General features: G+C 45.4%; 1 protein-coding gene across 3 annotated transcripts in view; it reads left to right on the top strand.

Moving 5' to 3' along the window:
• The window catches only part of ATP7B (ATPase copper transporting beta), a 97996-nt gene that overhangs the window by 66500 nt on the left and 11597 nt on the right, over positions 1-19899 (top strand). For all 3 annotated transcript variants that reach the window (XM_080662339.1, XM_080662338.1, XM_080662340.1), the window contains 8 exons: positions 177-253; positions 3504-3678; positions 4880-5113; positions 5790-5881; positions 14563-14690; positions 14805-14959; positions 15282-15416; positions 17936-18130. In XM_080662339.1, coding sequence (XP_080518465.1) covers positions 177-253; positions 3504-3678; positions 4880-5113; positions 5790-5881; positions 14563-14690; positions 14805-14959; positions 15282-15416; positions 17936-18130 — 1191 coding nt within the window. The remainder of the gene's footprint in view (positions 1-176; positions 254-3503; positions 3679-4879; positions 5114-5789; positions 5882-14562; positions 14691-14804; positions 14960-15281; positions 15417-17935; positions 18131-19899) is intronic.

The raw sequence follows: 19899 nt of genomic DNA, 5'->3' as shown, positions 1-19899 counted from the left end.
ACAGGATTCATAAAGTGATTTGGGTAAAGTTGTGGGAGGAAAAAACAGTACATTTCTCTAAGGCAATTTTAGATTAGCTTTCTAATATCAAAAGATGTAAAATGCTTTCTACCAATGCATGTTTTAACCAAATGCCTTTCTCTTTGTTTCCCCCACCCGTCTCTTTTAATAATAAGGAAATCGGCTTTCATGCTTCCCCATCCCCGAGAAACCCCAACGCTCATCACTTGGACCACAAGATGGAAATAAAGCAGTAGGTAGAACAGAAAAGGTCAACTGAAGCTCTTGCTTCCCTCTCCCTGGGCGTGACCCTGCCTTATTCTGTGCTTCTTAGTGTCCCTGCTTCCCTGATTTCCCACAGTGTTATCCGCTTGGATTGGATGCCTTTACCCTTGTTATGTTAAACCTCTAGTGCTGTTCACCAGACCTTTCTGCTGTGACAGAAACGTTCTATATCTGCTCTGCCCATTATGGTAGCCACTAGCTAAGCTACTGAGTACTCAAAATGCAACTAATATGACTGGGGAACCGAAGTTTAAATTTCCTTTAATTTAACTAATTTTAATTTAAATAGCCACCTATGATTGGTGGCTACCAGATGGGACAACACTTTTTTTGTTTTTTAAATATTTTTTATTGATTTCAGAGAGGAAAGGAGAAGGGGGAGAGAGACAGAAATAACATAATGAGAGAATCATTGATCAGCTGCCTCTTGCATGCCCCCTACCGGGGATGGAGCCCACAACCTAGGCATGTGCCCTGGCCAGGAATCGAAGTGTGACCTCCTGGTTTCTAGGTTGACGCTCAGTCACTCAGCCACACCAGCTGGACAAGGACAGCACTTAAGTTGGAAGGAAGGGAGCATGGATTTTTTATTTCACAGTATTTTGATAATTTATTTGAATGGGTTCTAGAACTGTGATCCAAGGACAAGAATCATAGCCAATTGGAAAGGAAATAGCCTGGGAAGCAGGAGATCTGAGTTCATTCATTGTTTCAGATGTTCACATATTCAATAAACAAGGCCACTGTCATATGCAGGACACTGTGCTAGGTGTAGGGGATGAATAGAATGTCCCTACCTTTGAGGTGCCCATTCCCTGGCTGGGAAAGAGTGGATGAGTGATGATTCAAGTGAGTTCTGAGAAGTCTGGAAGCCAAGAAGCAGATCTGGGCCTCAAAGAATGAGTGGATGTTCCCCAGGCTGAGGGAGTGGGTGTGGAAGTGAGGGTGTTCTAGGGGCACAGTGGCAGGGGAACTTCAGGGACTCTTAGGTGGTTTCCTGTGGTTGGTTGGCCTGCAGCAGAGGGCTGGCAGGAGAGGCATCTGAAAAGCCAGTGAGGGGCTAATTCTTGGGGTCTTGGGTGGCCTCCTGAGGAGATGAGACTTGAATCTCATAGGCATTGGTTTTCAATTAAGGTGCATCAGTTCCAACAACCATTTGGTTAGAATTTCATGGACGCTAAAGCTAATGTGAAACCATAGCTGTCACTGATGACCAACCCCCGTTTCAAATTTCAGTGTTCAACAAGACAGCTTCACTGTTCTCCCCAGCTATTTTAAGTACTAATGGCCCGGTGCACGAAATTCGGTGCACAGGCGGGGCAGGTGTCCCTCAGCCCGGCCTGCACTCGCTGCACTCTGGGACCCCTCAAAGGATGTCCTACTGCCGGTTGATAGGGATTGGGCCTAAACCGGCAGTCGGACATCCCTCTCGCAATCCGGGACTGCTGGCTCCTAACCGCTCACCTGCCTGCCTGTCTGATTGCCCCTAACCACTCTGCCTGCTGGCCTGCTTGCCCCAACTGCCCCCCGCCACTGGCCTGCTTGCCCCCAAATGCCCCCCCCCCTGCCAGCCTGATCACTCCCAACTGCCCCCCATGCCAGTGTGCTCGCCCCTACTGCCCCCCCTGCCAGCCTGCTCACCCCCAACTGCCCCCCCTGCTGGCATGCTCGCCCTCATTTCCCTCCCCACTGGCCTGCTTGCCCCCAACTGCCTCCCTGCTGGCCTGCTCACTCCAAACTGCCCCCACCCCCCCCTGTCCTGATCACCTCCAACTAACCCCCACTGATGGCCTGCTCGCCCCCAACTGGCCCCCCTGCTTGTCTGCTCACTCCCAACAGCCCCCCCCCCACCAGCCTGATCACCCCCAACAGCCCCCCCCCCCCACCAGCCTGATCACCCACAACTGCCATCCCATCCTGGCCTGATCACCCACAACTGCCCTCCTCTCTTGGCCTCTAACCGCCTCTACCTTGGCCCGCCACCATGGCCTTGTCCAGAAGAATGTCCGGAAGGTCTCCTGGAAGGTCTCCCAGTCTAATTAGCATATTACTCTTTTATTAGTATAGATAGAGGCCTGGTGCACGGGTGGGGGCTGGCTGGTTTGCCCTGAAGGGTGTCCCGGATAAGGGTGGGGGTCCCCTTGGGGCATGGGGCCTGTGGTGGTTTGCAGGCCAGCCACGCCCCCATGTTTTCAAGCTGGCCACACTCCCTTCAGGGTGGGGGTTCCCGCTGGGGTGCCTGGCCAGCCTGGGTGAGGGGCTGATGGCTGTTTGCAGGTTGGCCATGCCCCCCAGCGGGGACCCTCACCCCATGGGAACATGGCCAGCCTGAGTGAGGGGCTGAGGGCTGTTTTCAGGCTGGCCACACTCTCTTCAGGGTGGGGGTCCCTGCTGGGGTGCCTGGCCAGCCTGGGTGAGGGGCTGATGGCTGTTTGCAGGCTGGCCAAGCCCACCAGCGGGGACCCTCACCCCATGGGGGTGTGGCCAGCCTAGGTAAGGAGCTGAGGGCCATATTCAGGCTGGCCATGCCCCCCCAGTGACTCAGGATTCCAGCCCCTTCTTTCTTTTTTTTATCCAGCGCCTCCTTGAGTGGAGGCCAGGGCAGGCGGGAAGCTTGGCTTCCTTTGTCACCGGGGCAACCCAAGCCTCCTGCTCGCTCCAGCTCCGTGGCCGCTGCCATCTTTGTTGGGTTAATTTGCATACTTGCTCGTGATTGACTGGTGGGCGTAGCAGAGGGATGGTCAGTTTGCATGTTTCTTTTATTAGTGTAGATAGTTTTAAAAGTAAATGTCTAAGTAAGTTAATACTAATAAAAGGTTACTTTTATCTATTTTTTCTTGGGAGTTTGCATAAGATTACATTTTGAATAAAGAGTGTAGGCAGCCATAGACAGAGATGTTAAGTCTCTTGGGCTGGATTCTCAGCTTCTGGGCCTCGGTAGCCTCACCTGTAGGTTGGAGGTAACACGTCGTCAGCCAAAGGCAGGCATGGGCTGGTTCTAAACATCTCAGGAATGTCCTTGCAGTGAAGTTTAGACCTTTAGGTGCTCCCTCAGATGGCCTGTGTCAGGGAGAGAGCTTTTCTTTCATTTTAGCCCTTTCATTTTGCCCCACATATGTGACAAAGGCAAGTCTTAAGCTGAGTTCTCAGTAGAGGCCCAGCCATAATCCAAGTGGCAGGCGGTACCTGATCTGTCGGTATTGCTCATTGCTTTCCAGGTGGAAGAAATCTTTCCTGTGCAGCCTGGTGTTTGGCATTCCTGTTGTGGGTTTAATGATCTATATGTTAATACCCAGCAACGAACACCACGGGTCTATGGCCCTGGATCACAACATCATTCCAGGATTGTCGATTCTAAATCTCGTCTTCTTTATCTTGTGTACTTTTGTCCAGGTGCGTATCAGGAAAAGGGTCAAACCTCTGCCTTTCATGCTTGTGCATGACCAGCACTTTATTGCAGCTTTCCTGAACTACCCTGGCCCACTGCTGTTTTTTTCCATCTTATGTCCAGCAGCGGGTGTCCTCTACCACAGAGGACTTATAAGAATCTTGTTTCTCTGTCAGTTTCACTGTTGATTGCAGATGATTGACATTTGACTGACAGAGCAACCACCTTGCTGCAAGGATTGGTGAACCAGTTGTCTTCAGTTTGCTTTTCGTTTAGCTTAATTTACCTTCGTTGTTAGAAGCAGCAGTTAGATCACTGTGTAGCTCAAGCTTCTCTCTAACGTCTTATCTTGAGAGGCAGAAATGTGGTTCTGAGGAAATTATAATTTAAAAGAGACGGGCCTCAGGGAACTTCTAGGGGGCAATATTAAGGAACTGGCCGTGTTTCTATTAGGAAGTGTGGCCTCCATATATTTTGGGTTATAAAGTAAAACTGCTGACTTAATATCAAAATGTTTAGGACTATCAAGGGGCAAGTCTTTGTAGGCTGAATTTGTGTATTTTTTCCTGTATTTTCTTTTTAATTCCAAATGTAATATACATTTATTGTAAACAATTCAAGCCACATTGAAGTATAAAGAGAAAAGAAGAAGATATATTTTCATTGCTGGCACCCTGCCTCCAGCCCAGTGCCATTCCCCAAGGTCACCTTATTATTATTACTAGTTGGTTGTGTATCTTTTATCCATATAGGTAATATTTACGTATGTAATGTATGTGTGTATACATGTTCATGTAAGGCAGACCCATCATATTAAATGTAGTGATTTATAACTGCCTTTTCCATTTAATCGTGTACATCTTTCACTCTGGTGGTTTATAGATCTAACACATTCTCCGTAGGGACTACATAGTATTCGCCACAGCATAAATGAAGTGTGATTTATTTTACCATTGTCACCATGGGCATTTAGGTTGTGTACTCTGAGTTTTGAAGGTCTCCCATGCCCTGATTATCCATTCCTGTGGCCATTAGTCCTCTGAGTTAGGAAATATATTTCAAAAACATGGCTTATAGAGGAAAAAATAACATCAAAATTGTGGGTGAGCCTAGAGTATTTGCCAGCTCAAGGGGCCTCTGGGCCTCCCTTTGCTCCTTGAACACTGTGTCCTGCTTGTTTCAGCCAGCCCTTCATCTGTCTTTCAGTTCCTCGGTGGGTGGTACTTCTACGTTCAGGCCTACAAATCTCTGAGACACGGAGCAGCCAACATGGATGTGCTCATCGTGCTGGCCACCAGCATTGCCTATGCCTACTCTCTGGTCATCCTGGTGGTGGCCATTGCGGAGAAGGCCGAGAGGAGCCCCGTGACATTCTTTGACACTCCCCCCATGCTCTTTGTGTTCATTGCCCTGGGGCGGTGGCTGGAACACGTGGCAAAGGTGAGTGCAGCTTTATGTTACAAGAAACCCTTCCTTCAGTAATACAAATCTTAATACATCTGAACACCATGTTTAGAATTACTAACTATACACAATTAGAGCAAGACTTAAAAGAAATGTGAAACCTACATATAATTAGGTGCTTTGATCACTAATCTCCAAATTGGTTGCTACTTCTGAAATCCCAGCTAATCTGGTTAATTATTAAAACCTTTGTTCGGTGCATTGTGTCATGGAAAGAACCCTGGATTTCAGGTCAGAGGTCATACCGTCTCTTAGTACATAGCTGAGTATACTACTTATTAGTCTAGAAATCCGCATTTCCACAAATGCAGGTTATTAAAAATGGGTCATGCCATTTTAAGTAACCCGCATTGTACTCAGCATTTTAATATATCTTATAAATGAATGGGGCCCTGGCCCTGAAAGAAATGGGCTTGAACCTAAAAGAAAACTATCAGTGGGTAGATTGGTATTATTTTTTCAGTCTGAAATGTAATTAATTGAACTGTGGCCTTTGTGCATTCAGTGTGGCAATGACATGGCTGTGTTGATGCGCAGTGTGTCCTTCCCATCGACCAGGAGAGCCCTTTGGTGTGCTGTGTTAGGGAGGTAGACTTTTCCTGCAGGGGTCAGTTTATGATAGTTCTTGTTTTACATTCTGGTTATTTCTTAGAGCAAAACCTCAGAAGCCCTTGCCAAACTCATGTCTCTCCAAGCCACAGAAGCCACCGTGGTGACCCTTGGTGAGGACAACTCAATCATCAGGTGGGTTATCTTCATCCAAAGTGCTTGGTCAATTTATGTCAATCTGTGTTGTACACATCAAACACCCATCGTGTATGTGACACTAGACCTCATGAAGACGGGCATAGACATGCACAATAAGATCCCTCCTTCAATCCAGTCATGTACACCAGGCATTTACCAAAAGATGAGCACAAATTCACAGTGCTGTATGCTGCTAAATGATAAATTAGAGGTACAGATGATTCGTAGCCCTGGAATTTAGAAGAGGAAGGCTTGTGGTGGTCAAGGAAAGCTTCCCAGGGAACCTGGAGTGTGGGCTGGGCCTTCCTTGCAAGATTTAGAGCAGTGGTTCTCAACCTTTCTAACGCCTTGACCCTTTAATACAGTTCCTCATGTTGTGGTGACCCCCAACCATAAAATTATTTTCGTTGCTACTTCATAACTGTAATTTTGCTACTGTTAATGAATCGTAATGTAAATATCTGTGTTTTCCGATGGTCTTAGGCGACCCTGCGACCCACAGGTTGAGAACCTCTAGCAGGGTCGCCTAAGACTATCGGAAAACACAGATATTTACATTACGATTCATAACAGTAGCAAAATTACAGTTATGAAGTAGTAACAAAAATAATTTTAAGGTTGGGGATCACCACAACATGAGGAACTGTATTAAAGGGTCAAGGCATTAGAAAGGTTGAGAACCACTGATTTAGAGGATTCAGTCAGGCTGAGAGAGAAGGGATTCAACTTGCCAAAGAATAAAAAAGGAAGTAGTATTTTTCTTCTTCACAAGGTTGGCAGATATTAAAAATGATTATTTTCATTATTGCTGGAACTTATATAGCATTTACTGTTTACCAGACTCCATTCTAAACTCTTTTATTTAATCTAACAAAAATATAATAATAATAAAACTTTGAGGAAGGGACTAATAGTACCGTTATTTTAAAGATGAGGAAACAAATTCAGAGAAGCTAAGCAAATGGCCCATGGTCACACAGGTAGTAAGGAGTTGAATTGGGATATAACCCAGGCTGTTGATTGCAGAGTCCATATTCTTTACCCTTACAAATACTGACTCTTAAAGCATATTTAATAATAGGGACATTTTTACAAATTTGCTTCTGTATTTCTCTGGTCAGCCTCATTTTCAAATTCTAGGTACTGGTTATTTATATGCTTTCTTCACATTCCTGAAATCTCCCCAGCTCCACCACTTTCCCATTTAACCTGTGATCTCACTTATGACTACTGACATCCAACAGTTTCCTGCCACTCAAATTACAAAGCTGTCTTCCCCTGCTGCACCCTCCCGCCTGCCCCATGGAACATGGGTCTGTCTCCTTGGGTCTCTGTTCAGGAGCTTCCTCTGTTGATTTCTCGTTGATCTTCAGTGTCTCCGTTTTTGCAGATTCTTAACCATCCAGTATGACATATACTCCAAATTCTATTGTTTACACCAACCTGTGCCCTTCTCCCACTGTGCACTTGCCCATTCATCACACTCTTGCCAGTGCCAGTTCACTGGCTGTGTCCTCCAAGAGACAAACTTCTGAGGCTGACACAGGTCCTTGTTCCCCTGTGGGGCTCTCAGTGGGCCTGTGTGGAGTATATGAACCATTCAGTGAGACCTGAAGAACTAAAAGTTAATGAGGCACAGGCTGACTGCAGCACTGATACTGCCTGGCTGCTGGCTTTTAAATACTAATCAGAATTGTGGTGATAGCTGAGATTTGAGAACTTATTATGTACCAGGTACACTACTCAGCACTTTGCATAAATTATCTGATTTAACCCTGTTATGCCCTATGAGGCAGGTACTCTCATGATTCCCCTTTAATTAGGAAGAATCTTAGGTACGTGTCCACAACAGGTGAGTGGCAGGGCTGGGACTAGAGCCCTGCAGACACGGAGCCACCCTCCAGACAGGAGGACCCTGTTGTCACTTGTAGGCTTGTTGGCACCTGTAGGCTTCCACGTACACTTGGTTACTTCTACACTAGTAATCTTCTTGGCTGCTTTATTTTTTTCCTTTTTCTTCTTTTTTAATTTATCTTTATTGGTGAAAGTATTACAGATGTCCCCTTACCCATCCACCCCCACTCCCAACCCTCCCCAGGCCTTTCCCAAGCTATTGCTTTTCTTCTTCTAAATTAATGACGAGAGTTTCTGAGAAGTGAAAATATTCAAGTCAGGAATAAAGCCAAGAGCAACTTCATTTACTGTTTGCCTTTCATTTGAAAGTGCATCTGAAAGCGTGGACTACCATGGCATGGACAGCTCCGTTGACTTCAATACAGGAGACATGCATCTTTGCCAGAAGGCAAAAGCTAGTTGAAATCCCGAAGGACTATGGGGCTAAACTCCTGTCATAACTCAGTTCTTTTCCAAAGATGGTGATTAATTTTTGTTGGTGGACACATTATGGGCCTGACTACTACCATCATAATGTGGTGGTACCATTTTTTAAGTTAGGAGCTCAAAGACCATTCTGGCTTTGCCTCAGATGGGCTGTGTGCTTGGAGCACATCAGTTAATGCCTGTTTTGTATAGTTCCTCTCTGTCAAATGGGGGAGGGGTTCCTGACAGGGTGTTCTGGGCTACTTGGAGGAGATGGACCCAGGGTCACCCCTTGCTCTCCTGCTCTTCTGAGGAGCTGTAGTACCAGGCCTCCCCACCGCTAAGTCAGACTCCGCCTCCTGCAGGGCCTCCTGCATCTGGGCCTCTGCTGGTATGGATAGGTCTGCGGTGCCTTCTGAAGGCCACTGGAGTTTCCTGCCTCAGCTGGCTCCGTTCAGTGAGACCTTCTGCCAGGGCCACCTCTCCTTTCTCTCCATCCCAAGTCTTGGGTGATGGGAACGTCTGCATAGCTGGCTGATCTGGCAGTCATTTCTTCATTCTCCTCATTCCTTAAATATCGATGAATCTTGGGCTTTTAGTGTTGGCCCCATTGTCTGCTGTCTTGGTGTGTTACAGACTGTCACTGGGATACCTTCTATCCCCGTGTCTTCATTCTCAAAACCACCTCGGGTGTCAGTGTTCCCCTGCCTATTGGAATCTGTCTCTTGGGTGGGCATAAAGACCCGGTCAACCTGTCTGTGTCCTTCCCATCAGCTTCCCTCTGTGCTCCCTCCCAGATGCTTCCCTCTTCCCCTTGTGCCTGTTTGTCTCCGTGAATGGCACCATCCCACACCAGCTCCCAGGCAGAGGCCTAGGTGTCCTGTGACTCCTTTTCCTCTCATCCGCACTTACAGGCTCTGTCCTCTCACTTCTAGCTCCACAGCCTCTGGTGACCTCGCACGCTGCCCCCTCCCACTGCCACCACACTTGTTCAGGCCACTGCCATCTCTCGTCTGAAGCACTGTAACACTCTTGGTCTCCAAAATATTTTCCCACAAATCAGATAGCATTATTTTGTAGCTATTTTGGTATTGTACTTAGGCATTCCTTAGCACACATGTGAGACTTAGCATCTGCCCTGTGTACCTCTTGGGCTCAGTCTCTTGTCCTGCCATTCCTCCGAATTGTCCACCCACTGGCAGTTCCTAGGAAGAGGCTCTCTCCTGTCTCCAGGCCTCTATACACTGCATGTGTCATCTCTGCCTCTGAACAACTTTCTTCCTTTCCCTTTACCTGGTTCCTGTCCTTCAGGTCTTGTTTTAGATGTCGTGTCCCCCAGAAGCCTTTCCTGTCCCAAGGCCTGGCCTGTGGTCACTGCTCAGTGCTCTCCAAGCACTTGGTGCCTTCGGTCACCCTGGACATACACGTGGCAGGTGCTCAGATACTGACTAGTTGAATGAATGAAACCACTGTCAAATGTTAAATAAATTCCACATGCGTATTGCTTGACATTGAAAGGCCTGCACAGCCTGGTCCCCAATCTCCCACACTGAAGTGTTTTGTTTCCTATAACTGGGAAAACAAAATTATAAATTTTATCTATTTTAAGAGTGTGTGTGTGTTTTGTTTTGTTAATCCATATCCAAGGATATTTTTTCCATTGATTTTTAGAGAGAGTGGAAAAGAGGGAGGGAGGGGATAGGGGAATATCAATTGGTTGCCTACCACACACGCCCCAATGGGAGCCGGGGATCGAATCTGCAATCCAGGTACATGACCTTGACTGGGCCCTTGACTGAGAATCAAACCCAAGAACTTTCTGTGCTTGGACTGACATTTTAACCGCTGAGCAACATCAGCCAGGGATTTTCTATTTTTTTTTTTTTTTAACTTGTGTTAGACGAGTAAGCAGACAGGCAAGGTAAACAGACTGCTGGCAGAATCTCTCTCTCTCTCTCTCTCTTTTTTTTAAATATCTTTATTGCTTTCAGAGAGGAAGGGAGAGAGAGATAGAAACATCAATGATGAGAATCATTGACTGGCTGCCTCCTGCATGCCCCCTACTGGGGATCGAGCCCGCAACCCCAGGGCATGTGCCCTTGACTGGAATTGAACCCGGGACCTTTGGTCCGCAGGCCAACGCTCTATCCACTGAGCCAAACCAGCTAGGGCCTGGCAGAATCTCTTAAAGTTGAAAAAATGCTAGGGTAAAAACTGTTTCAATTAAATATATCTCCACAACTCAGCATTTTGGAGGCCATTAGTTGCTGAAGGAGAAATGCTACTGGGAATGTGCCAGAAGGAGCCACCTTCACCTCCATAAAGGGCTGTTCACTTCATATTAAGCTGTTTAGAGTGAGGAAGATTGGTTAATTCAGATCAAAGTGGAAATTTAAAGTGAGATTAAGCAGAGATTAGCATTACTAATACAAGGGCACCTAATTGGACATGTGTGCCAAGCAAGTATCACCATATAAGCCAAAAGCCTAGTAGGAGCTAAAGTCAGGGGGAGAGATTCTGCCCCACAGTCCTCTTTTCTGAAGTGAGCAGGCTTTCTTTTCCTGACACAGTCGCCTCTTGCCAAGTGGAGAGCTCTGGAATGATAAGCTTTTCTCCAGGTCATACAGACAGGACTCAGAAAGGCAGAGTTGGAGCCTGGATGTCTCCATCGCTAGAAGGCTTCAAAAGAAAGAGTATTCTCGAGTTGCAGAGATTCTCCCCTTCTCCTTGTTCGCTGTGCTGCCCAGTCACCAGTTTACACATCCGACAATCGGGACTTTAGTCTGCTGCCCACTTTCCCTTGAAAGGTCTCCTTTTCAGTGCTCCCTTTATTTCATCAATAGAGGCCCAGTGCACAAAATTCGGGCATGGGTAAAGTCCCTAGGCCTGGCCAGCAATCAGGGCCAATCAGATTCCCCACTTCCTCACCTCCCCATTTCCCCGCTTCCTCCTTCCCTTCCTCAGCGCCCCGCTGCCGCTGGTCACCTGCCATGTTCCGCACTACCCCTGGTGGTCAGCACATGTCATAGCGAGTGATCGAACTCCTGGTCTCCAGGTTGAACTCCCGAGGGGACACTTTGCATATTAGCCTTTTATATATAGATGGCCATTATTGAGGTAACATATATGAATCTGCTTTTAGTTTCTAGCCTGCAAACCTCCTGAGAGGAAGGCTCCACTTTGTTCTGTTCATTACCGCAGCCTAGCATGATGCTTGTTACACAGAGGCTGGTCAGTAGTGCTGGACACTTACTATATGTCAGGCACTGTGACTCCCATCATCTCAGTTAATCTTGGGAACAAAATTGCTATTGTGGAAAGGAGGACTCTAGTTTTGAATCAGGGTTTGACCCGGATTGCACTGCTGCTCCCTGGCGAGGACTCTGAGCTTTCCAGGTCAGGCCATGTCTGCCTTGCTCACTCCTGTGTCCCCAGAACGTGGTACACACAGTGCACACGTGCACTTAGTCTCAGGGTAGGCTTCGTGTGCTCAGGCAGCCTGCACCAGGTGACACAATGGGAGCAGTGTGCCCTCATAGCCTCGCAGGAAGGCGGTGGCGTGGTGGGTACATATGGACCTTCAGGTTCGGGCAACATTGAGTCCTCGCTACAGAGGACATTCCTAACACTTTTTCAGAAAGAAAATGTTGATGTAAATATGTAAAATCTGTCTGCACAAGCTGATCCCTGAGTATTATACATGTATACACAGTGACATTTCAAGAAATGGGCATCTGTGTCCAATTTTGTACCTTTCTTAGAAATGTTCAGGTTTTTGCCCAAATAGGTGAATATCACCTATCTCATATGCTTTTGGGAAGATTCAGTGAGAGAAGACATATACAAATCTAGCACCGTACCTGCACTCAGTAAATGTCTTTTTCCTTGTCACATAAAAAAGGTGGCTTTTTGTATATCCTCTCTGGTAGTGTAAATGTAGTCTTTGTAGAACAAAAGGAAAGTATAACATAACCTCAGAGTTCTGCTTGTTGTACAGGCCTGATTTTCTGATTTTTCACCATTTTTTCATGAGCCAGTAAGTACTGTATATTTGGTAACACAGTGCTTTTAGAGAGGGGCTACCAAAGCTGGTCGTGGTTCCCTGCACGGTCCCTCTCGCTTCCGCACTCCTCCTGCCGGTCCTCCTCCCCTTCTGTCTCTCACCATCCCACCATCATACAATTTACACTTTATGTGCAATTCACGATTTCCTATCTTAATTCACTCCCTTTTCTGCTTCTGTTATTTTCTCCCCTTTCACAACAAAACTTAAAAGTTATCTTTAGCTGCTATCTTCATTTCCCTTCACTTTCTATCTTCAGCCCATTCCAGTTGAGCTTCTGCCTCCACCAATTTCTGCAATTGCTTTTGCCAAAGACATCAAGTAATTTCCATGTACCCAAATCCAACCTTAATCCACATTTTAATCTCTCACCAGCACTTTTAGCCTTTAATGCCTCTTACGTTTTTTCTTTTTTATTAATATATAATTTATATTCATTGAAGTACACAAATTCTAGTATAGAGCATGATGAATTTTACATTTTTGCATCTGTGTAACTACATCTGCATATTTGATGACATTGGGGTGCTAGTTCCTTCGGATCCTCTCCTTTTCCTTTGCTTCACTGGCTGGCCCTTTGCTTCTCCCTCACTGGCCCTTCCATTCCTGCTCTACCTCCAAATATTGGTATGACCCAGGGCTTAGTTCCAGAACTCCTCTTTTCCTGTTACTCTTCTAGGTAAGCTCTTAGCATTTCATGGTTTTAAATGCATTTCTATTTTGTCAGCTCCCATATTTGTACCTCAAGCTCTGACCTCTTCTGTCAGCTTCAATCTTTTGTGTATACGTGTGTTAATCCTCACCTAGGATATTTTTCCATTGTTTTTTAGATTGAGTGGAAAGGGAGGGAGGGAAGGTGGGGGAGGTAGAGAGAAAGAAGTATCAATGTGAGAGAGACACATCGATTGGTTGCCTCCTGCATGCCCCTAACCTGGCCGGGGAGCAGGAGTGAACCTGCAACCCAAATACATGCTCTTTTTTTTTTTTTTTTTTTTTATTGATTTCAGAAAAGAAGGGAGAGAGTTAGAAACATCAATGATGAGAGAATCGCTGATCAGCTGCTTCCTGCACGTCCCACAGTGGGGATCGAGCCCACAGCCTGGGCATGTGCCCTGACTGGGAATCAAACCGTGACCTGGTTCATAGCTCCATGCCAGCTGGGCCCAAGTACGTGCTCTTGACCTGGAATCAAACCTGAGACCCTTCCATGTGCGGGCCGAAGCTTTAACCACTTGGCCGCACCTGCCTGGACTCCAATCATATTTTCAGCTTCCTACATAACATTAAGTCATATAGGCATCTCAAACCTGACAGGTTAAAATGGAGATCTTCAGTTCATCTCCTCTTTCCTCTCCCTCCCCAGCTGCTTCTCCATAGTTCTTTCCATTTCATTACGTGATTTCTCATCCACCCAGTGGCTCACATTGAAAATTGAGTTCATCTTTGATTCTTTCCCTGTGCATTTAGTGCATCTGCTCATCTTACTGATGCAGGCCCTAAACACATCCTGGGTATTTCTTCACTCCTTCTCTAGCTTGTGCCATTGACATCTTTTGCTTGGTTGATGTCAACAACCTAACTCTTATCTCAGCTTCTGTTATTGTCCCTACAGCCCATTCTCCTGCAGCAGCCAAAGAGACGAAAATGTGAATCAGATTATGTCACTTTCCTACTGAAAACCCTACATTCAAGCATACATACATCTCTGCTCTGCAAGGTCCAATGTGATCTGCATTCCGCCTGCCCCACTTTCTTCCCTCCAGCAATGCTTGCCAGCTTCGCATTTTCAAAGGCACCCTTTCTGTCTGTCTCAGGGCCTTTGCGTTAGCTGTTTTTTTCTCCCTTGAATGTTCTGTCCTGGGTATTTTGGCCTCTCTTGTCATCTAGATCTCAACTCAAATGTCATTGTCCAAGTGAGGCCTACTCATTTTTTTTCCTCCTCCCACAACTAAAGAAGCCCTTCAGTCACATTTTCATCACAGCATTTATTTAATATGTGGAACTAATTTGTTTGCTGTCTGTTTCCTCCACGAAATTTGTCTTCATGAGGGTAGGGCCTTTGCTATCCCAGTCACAGCTATGCTCTCAGTGCCTCGTACAGTGCCTGGCACTTAATAGTGGCACAATAAATACTGACTCAATCTGTAACTGACAGATACACTGAATACTGCTGCTCCGTGTAAAGCAAGTATAGTGTAACCAGTCCAACAGTTGTAGAACTCAGCCTGAGTGACAGACCAAGAGGGTGAGCTGCAATGAGTGGCCATGTGTGTAACTTGAGTGGCATTTATTGCAGAGAGGAGCAAGTACCCATGGAGCTGGTGCAGCGGGGTGATGTCATCAAGGTTGTTCCCGGGGGAAAGTTCCCAGTGGATGGGAAAGTCCTAGAAGGCAATACCATGGCCGACGAGTCCCTCATCACAGGTTAGGTGACTTTTTTTGCATTCCCTTCGGGTGGGTATCAGTGCAGTGGCAGGTCCCATGAATGCTGAATGGGGTTTTAGTGCATGAAAGTTGGTCTCTCCTCTCCACCTCTAGGAGAAGCCATGCCAGTCACTAAGAAACCCGGAAGCACAGTGATTGCTGGATCTATAAATGCACATGGCTCTGTGCTCATTAAAGCTACCCATGTGGGCAATGACACCACTTTGGCTCAGATTGTGAAATTGGTGGAAGAGGCTCAGATGTCAAAGGTAATGAAAAAATGTAAGGAACAATATCACTTCTGCTTTCTCATTTTAGAAATCATCCCAAGAGTTCCAAAGAGTCAGGCAGATATTATTGAGTCAAGAGTTAATGAAGTGGTGAAGATCTGGAGCAGGGGGTGGGGGTGGGCTAGAAGAGGTCAATGGTGGTGGGGCGGGGTGGGGGGAGGAAAGGGCATACTTTCAACAATAAAGATTTAAAAAAAAAGTTAATGAGGGAGGTGAGAATCCCAGTCCTTGTCCATTCTTGTGGTATTTGATTGCTTTGCAGATTGTAATTTCCTGTGGTCTTGGTGTTTTATTTTTATAGGCACCCATTCAGCAACTGGCTGATAAGTTTAGTGGATATTTCGTCCCATTTATCATCATCATTTCAACTTTGACGTTGGTGGTATGGATTATAATCGGTTTTATCGATTTTGGTGTTGTTCAGAAGTACTTTCCTGTAAGTTGAATGCTGTGGGCTGTATGGTTGTTGTTTTAGATTGCCATTAACCCTATTCTTTCATGTCTTAGATTCAGTGGGCTTTGGTTACTCATTACATTTTATTTGCTTGCTTTACTTATTGGCAGCAAAATCTTAGCCGTGGTAGGAAATCAGTCACTTCTGCAGGTTTTTATTAAAGACTAGAGGCCCGGTGCACAAAATTCTTGCACTCGAGGGGGCCCCTCAGCCCGGCCTGCGCCCTCTTGCAGTCCGAGAGCTAGCGGGGAGTGGGCCTAAGCCGTCAGTCGGACATCTTTAGCGCTGCTGTGGAGGCTGGAGAGGCTCCTGCCACTGCTGCTGCACTCACCAGCCGAGAACCCGGCTTCTAGCTGAGCAGCACTCCCCCTGTAGGAGCGCACTGACCACCACGGGGAAGCTCCTGCACTGAGCGTCTGCCCCCTGGTGGTCAGTGCACATCATAGTGACTGGTCATTCCGCAGGTCAGTCAATTTGCATATTAGCCTTTTATTATATAGGATGGCCTTTGCTTCCTAGTTAGATAATTTCACAAACATCAATTGGCTTTCAGTTGCAATGCTTCAAGCAGTATTGTCCATTTGGAGAGTTATGAACTACACACCATAGCAGATAGGTCACTTCAGATTTTGATGGCATACATGATAATATTTAACAAATTTTAAGAAAAATGTATTTTTGCTGTCTATGTCCATAAATACCATCTTTAATCTCACAGCTTCCCAAGCAATGCTAGTGAGTTTTTAGTAAATACTTATTAAACATGAGGCAACAGTATGTATATACATTTATTAGTTGAAGAAGTGGATGAAGGATATTATCTTTTTTAAAAAAAACAACAACAAACATATCTTTATTGATTTCAGAGAGGAAGGGAGGGGGAGAGGGAGATAGAAACATCAGTGATGAGAAAGAATCACTGATTGGCTGCCTCCTGCACACCCCACACTGAGGATTGAGCCCACAACCCGGGCATGTGCCCTAACCAGGAATCGAACCATGACCTCCTGGTTCCTAGGTTGATGCTGAGCCACGCTGGCTGGGCAAAGGATATTATCTTAAGAAATGTATTTTATCAAACTTTTAAAAAGGTAGAAAATACCAAAAATAAAACCTTAATGCTTCAGAAATTAGAACTTAGTGATTTCTAATTGGGACTGATTTTGTTGCCCCCAGGGACATTTGGCCATATCTGGAGACATTTTTGGTTCTCATGACTAAGGAGGGGATGCTACTGGCATCTAGTGGGTAGAGACCAGGGATGCTGCTAACATCCTAAAATGCACAGGACAGCCCCCACAAATAATTATCTGGCCCTAAATATCAATAGTGCTGAGGTTGAGATACCTTGATATACATAAAAAGCTAATGACTCCCTTAGAGTAGTATTGATAACTGCCTAGTGAGTAGAATAATGTTTTACCTTATTTTTCAAAAATATCTCATACTTAGCCCAGTGTAATGTGTATTTTACCTTAGAGCCATAGAATAAGGAATTGCAACTACGGAATGGATAATACTTTAAAAAACTTGTTTTTACTCATAATAAAAGGTATAGCATATTGTTGGGGTGTGTGTGATTCACTAAGATGTCATTTTCTCTCTCAAATTTCCTATCTTAAAATGAAAAATGTCCAAGTTTTACATTTTCTGATATCTAAGGAGACTTCAGTGCTTTTAAGTAACCTATGACTGTATTTCAGAATTTGCCACTGGCTATTGTGGCAACTCACTGCCTAAAATTTCTGCTTTTGTGGGAGAGCAGCTCATTGGCATGTGTCTATGGGAAAATTCAGTCCTAAACAAGTTGGAATGTGTGGCTTTCTGCTGTTCCCTGCCTTTCATCTTACTTTGGCTTCTTTTGTTTTATCTGCAATATCAGGGAGGATGCTGGCAAATGAGGTACTGCATGTTCCTTTAAGATACTGTTATCACTGTGCTATGTAAACATCACTGCAGGGACAGGGTTCACATCAGCTTCTAGAAGTCTATCCAATCCCATCACAATGCCAGGTGTTATTTTGATAAGAATTATTATGTGTGTTTTTTAAAAAACACACACACAAATCATCTTACCTCTAAGAAATGCATTATGTCTTAAACAACAGGCCCTCTACCCAATTCCAACTATTTCTATAAAAATTAAGTGACCCTTTAATAATATATCTTATTTTAGAATCTTGCCTTTCAAGAAAAAAAGTATGTAGATAGAAGCTAATGAGATTGTGGTCTGTATCCTTGATTTAGAAAACATACCTTTTATTATAATTAAGTGAATATAGTATCTCCTGATAGTACTCCAGAGACACCAGCCACTTAAAAAAAACACAAATAAACGAAGATAACTCCAGATGTCACAATGCAAATAACACCAATATGTGCCACCATACCTGGAAAAGAGACCCATACTTTGTTTTGGATTTACACAGGAAACAACAGTGATTTGGATTCTGTGTGATTTCTCATTTCACTCTCCACTTACCTCTCTTTCCTCTTTTCAGACCCCCAACAAGCATATTGCCCAGGCAGAGGTGATCATCCGGTTTGCATTCCAGACATCCATCACAGTGCTGTGCATTGCCTGCCCCTGCTCCCTGGGCTTGGCCACACCCACGGCAGTCATGGTGGGCACCGGCGTGGCTGCCCGGAATGGCATCCTCATCAAGGGGGGCAAGCCTCTGGAGATGGCCCACAAGGTTGGCCCAGCAGTGCAGCATTCCTGATCATCTTTTGGGGTCTTGACTAGGATGATTTTGTAGTTGTTTACTATATGATTTTTTTAAACTTTGAGGTCTATTGAAAATAGTATCTGTTTAAATTTCATATTAAGAGCGAAACCTGAAAGAGGGCCAAGGATAGCACTGTTCATTAAGTAAAACAACAGGAAGCCAGGACTGACAGAATGGTAGCAGCAGTTAACAGTTATAGAATTAAACACTTTATAAATATCAGTTGATTTAATCTGATCAACAGCTTTGAGGTGGTGCTATTCCCATTTTACAGATGAGGGAGCTACAGCAGGAGGAGGCCAGGTGACTTGCCTAAAGGCCTGCAGCTAATAAGTGGCAGAGCCAGGTTTCACACCTGGAAAAAAGTACCAACTCTGCATCTGTGTGATTAGCAGAGGGGTCCTGTGACCTTGAGGAGTGGAATAATGGGCAACAGTGTATAAAGAATCATCCTTTGGCCAAACATACCAATCCTTAACCTTTCATTAATGTAGTCAGTATTTGTTGAGCATGTTCTATGTGTGGGTCTTATAGCTGGCCCTAGTCATGGTCTTTGGCTATCATGGAGTAAGTAAAGAACAATGCTATGAGATGGGGTGCAATGCCATGAGATCAGCTCAGCAGGGGGCCTAGCGTAGACTTGTGTGTGTTGGACTGGCCATGAGGGGTGGTGTATCTGAGACCTAACAGTTGAGTGAGAGTGAGCCAGAAAACGGAGGTTGGGAAGCATGTTCTGGCAGTGGGGAAAGCACCTGCAGGGTAAGGGGCTGGGTAGGGGGTGCTGTATAATAGACTCTATAAGATCGAAGACTGTAAACTGTTCCCATCATTGTATCCCCAGTGTCTTGCCCAGTGCTTGGCACATTGAAAACACTCAATAGTTATTTGCTGAATAATAAATGAGGAACTGAAAGAAAATCATTGAGAGAGAGAGAAATCGATAGATCAGGCTGTTGAGGGAAAAGGTGAGGGAGAGAGTGATCTTGAAGGGTCTTAGAGGTTTATTAAAGGATTTGGAAATTAACACAAAGAACAACAGGGAGCTGTAGAGGGGTTTGAAGCACCTATGTGATGTGACTGGATTACTTGTTTGGAAGATCTGGTTACAAAGTGAAGGATGGACTAAAAGGAGACAAGAATTATTGGAGGAAGACCAGTTGTTAGTGTTGAAGGGGATAGCACTGAGTAGCAGAAACAAAAAGCTGAATCTATTATTTGCTAATGAAGGGAGAACCATGCTTGTGGGACACAGTCTGAACACAGCAAGCAGACCTAATATGGGGCTTGGGGAAGTCTGATTCCAGGGATTGATGGACTCTGGCCATAGGAAAGTAGGAACCAGTGTGGCTGTTATTGACTGGCTGAGCCCACCCACAGGGACTGGTGTAAAGCTGCCATTGGCTAAGTGGGTCAGTTCTAAAAACTGGCTCTGATGGTTACCTGTTATTATGGCCAAGGAATACTCCCTTCCTTGAACTTAGAGTGCGAGAGCTTTAATGTTAGTAGGCATTTGCACTTACACAGGCCAGAGAAAACCATGATTGACTCAGCAGATAGCAGTAGATAGCCGACTCCCAGATCCCTGGCCTCTGATCCTGCACAAGAAATCTGCCAGTGTTACTGTCCAGGAGACCGTGTGCCATCTCTCGCTACATCGGAGTGAGAGTTTCTGGCTCAACCTGGTTAAGATTAAAACATAATGAGGATTTTGGGGGGCATAGAGGGAAACAAGAGTT

This window comes from Plecotus auritus (genome assembly GCF_963455305.1).
Source record: "Plecotus auritus genome assembly, chromosome: 3".
Classification (NCBI taxonomy): Eukaryota; Metazoa; Chordata; class Mammalia; order Chiroptera; family Vespertilionidae; genus Plecotus; species Plecotus auritus.
Note: the sequence above shows the minus strand (reverse complement) of the source record. Positions and strands in the feature narration are given on the sequence as shown.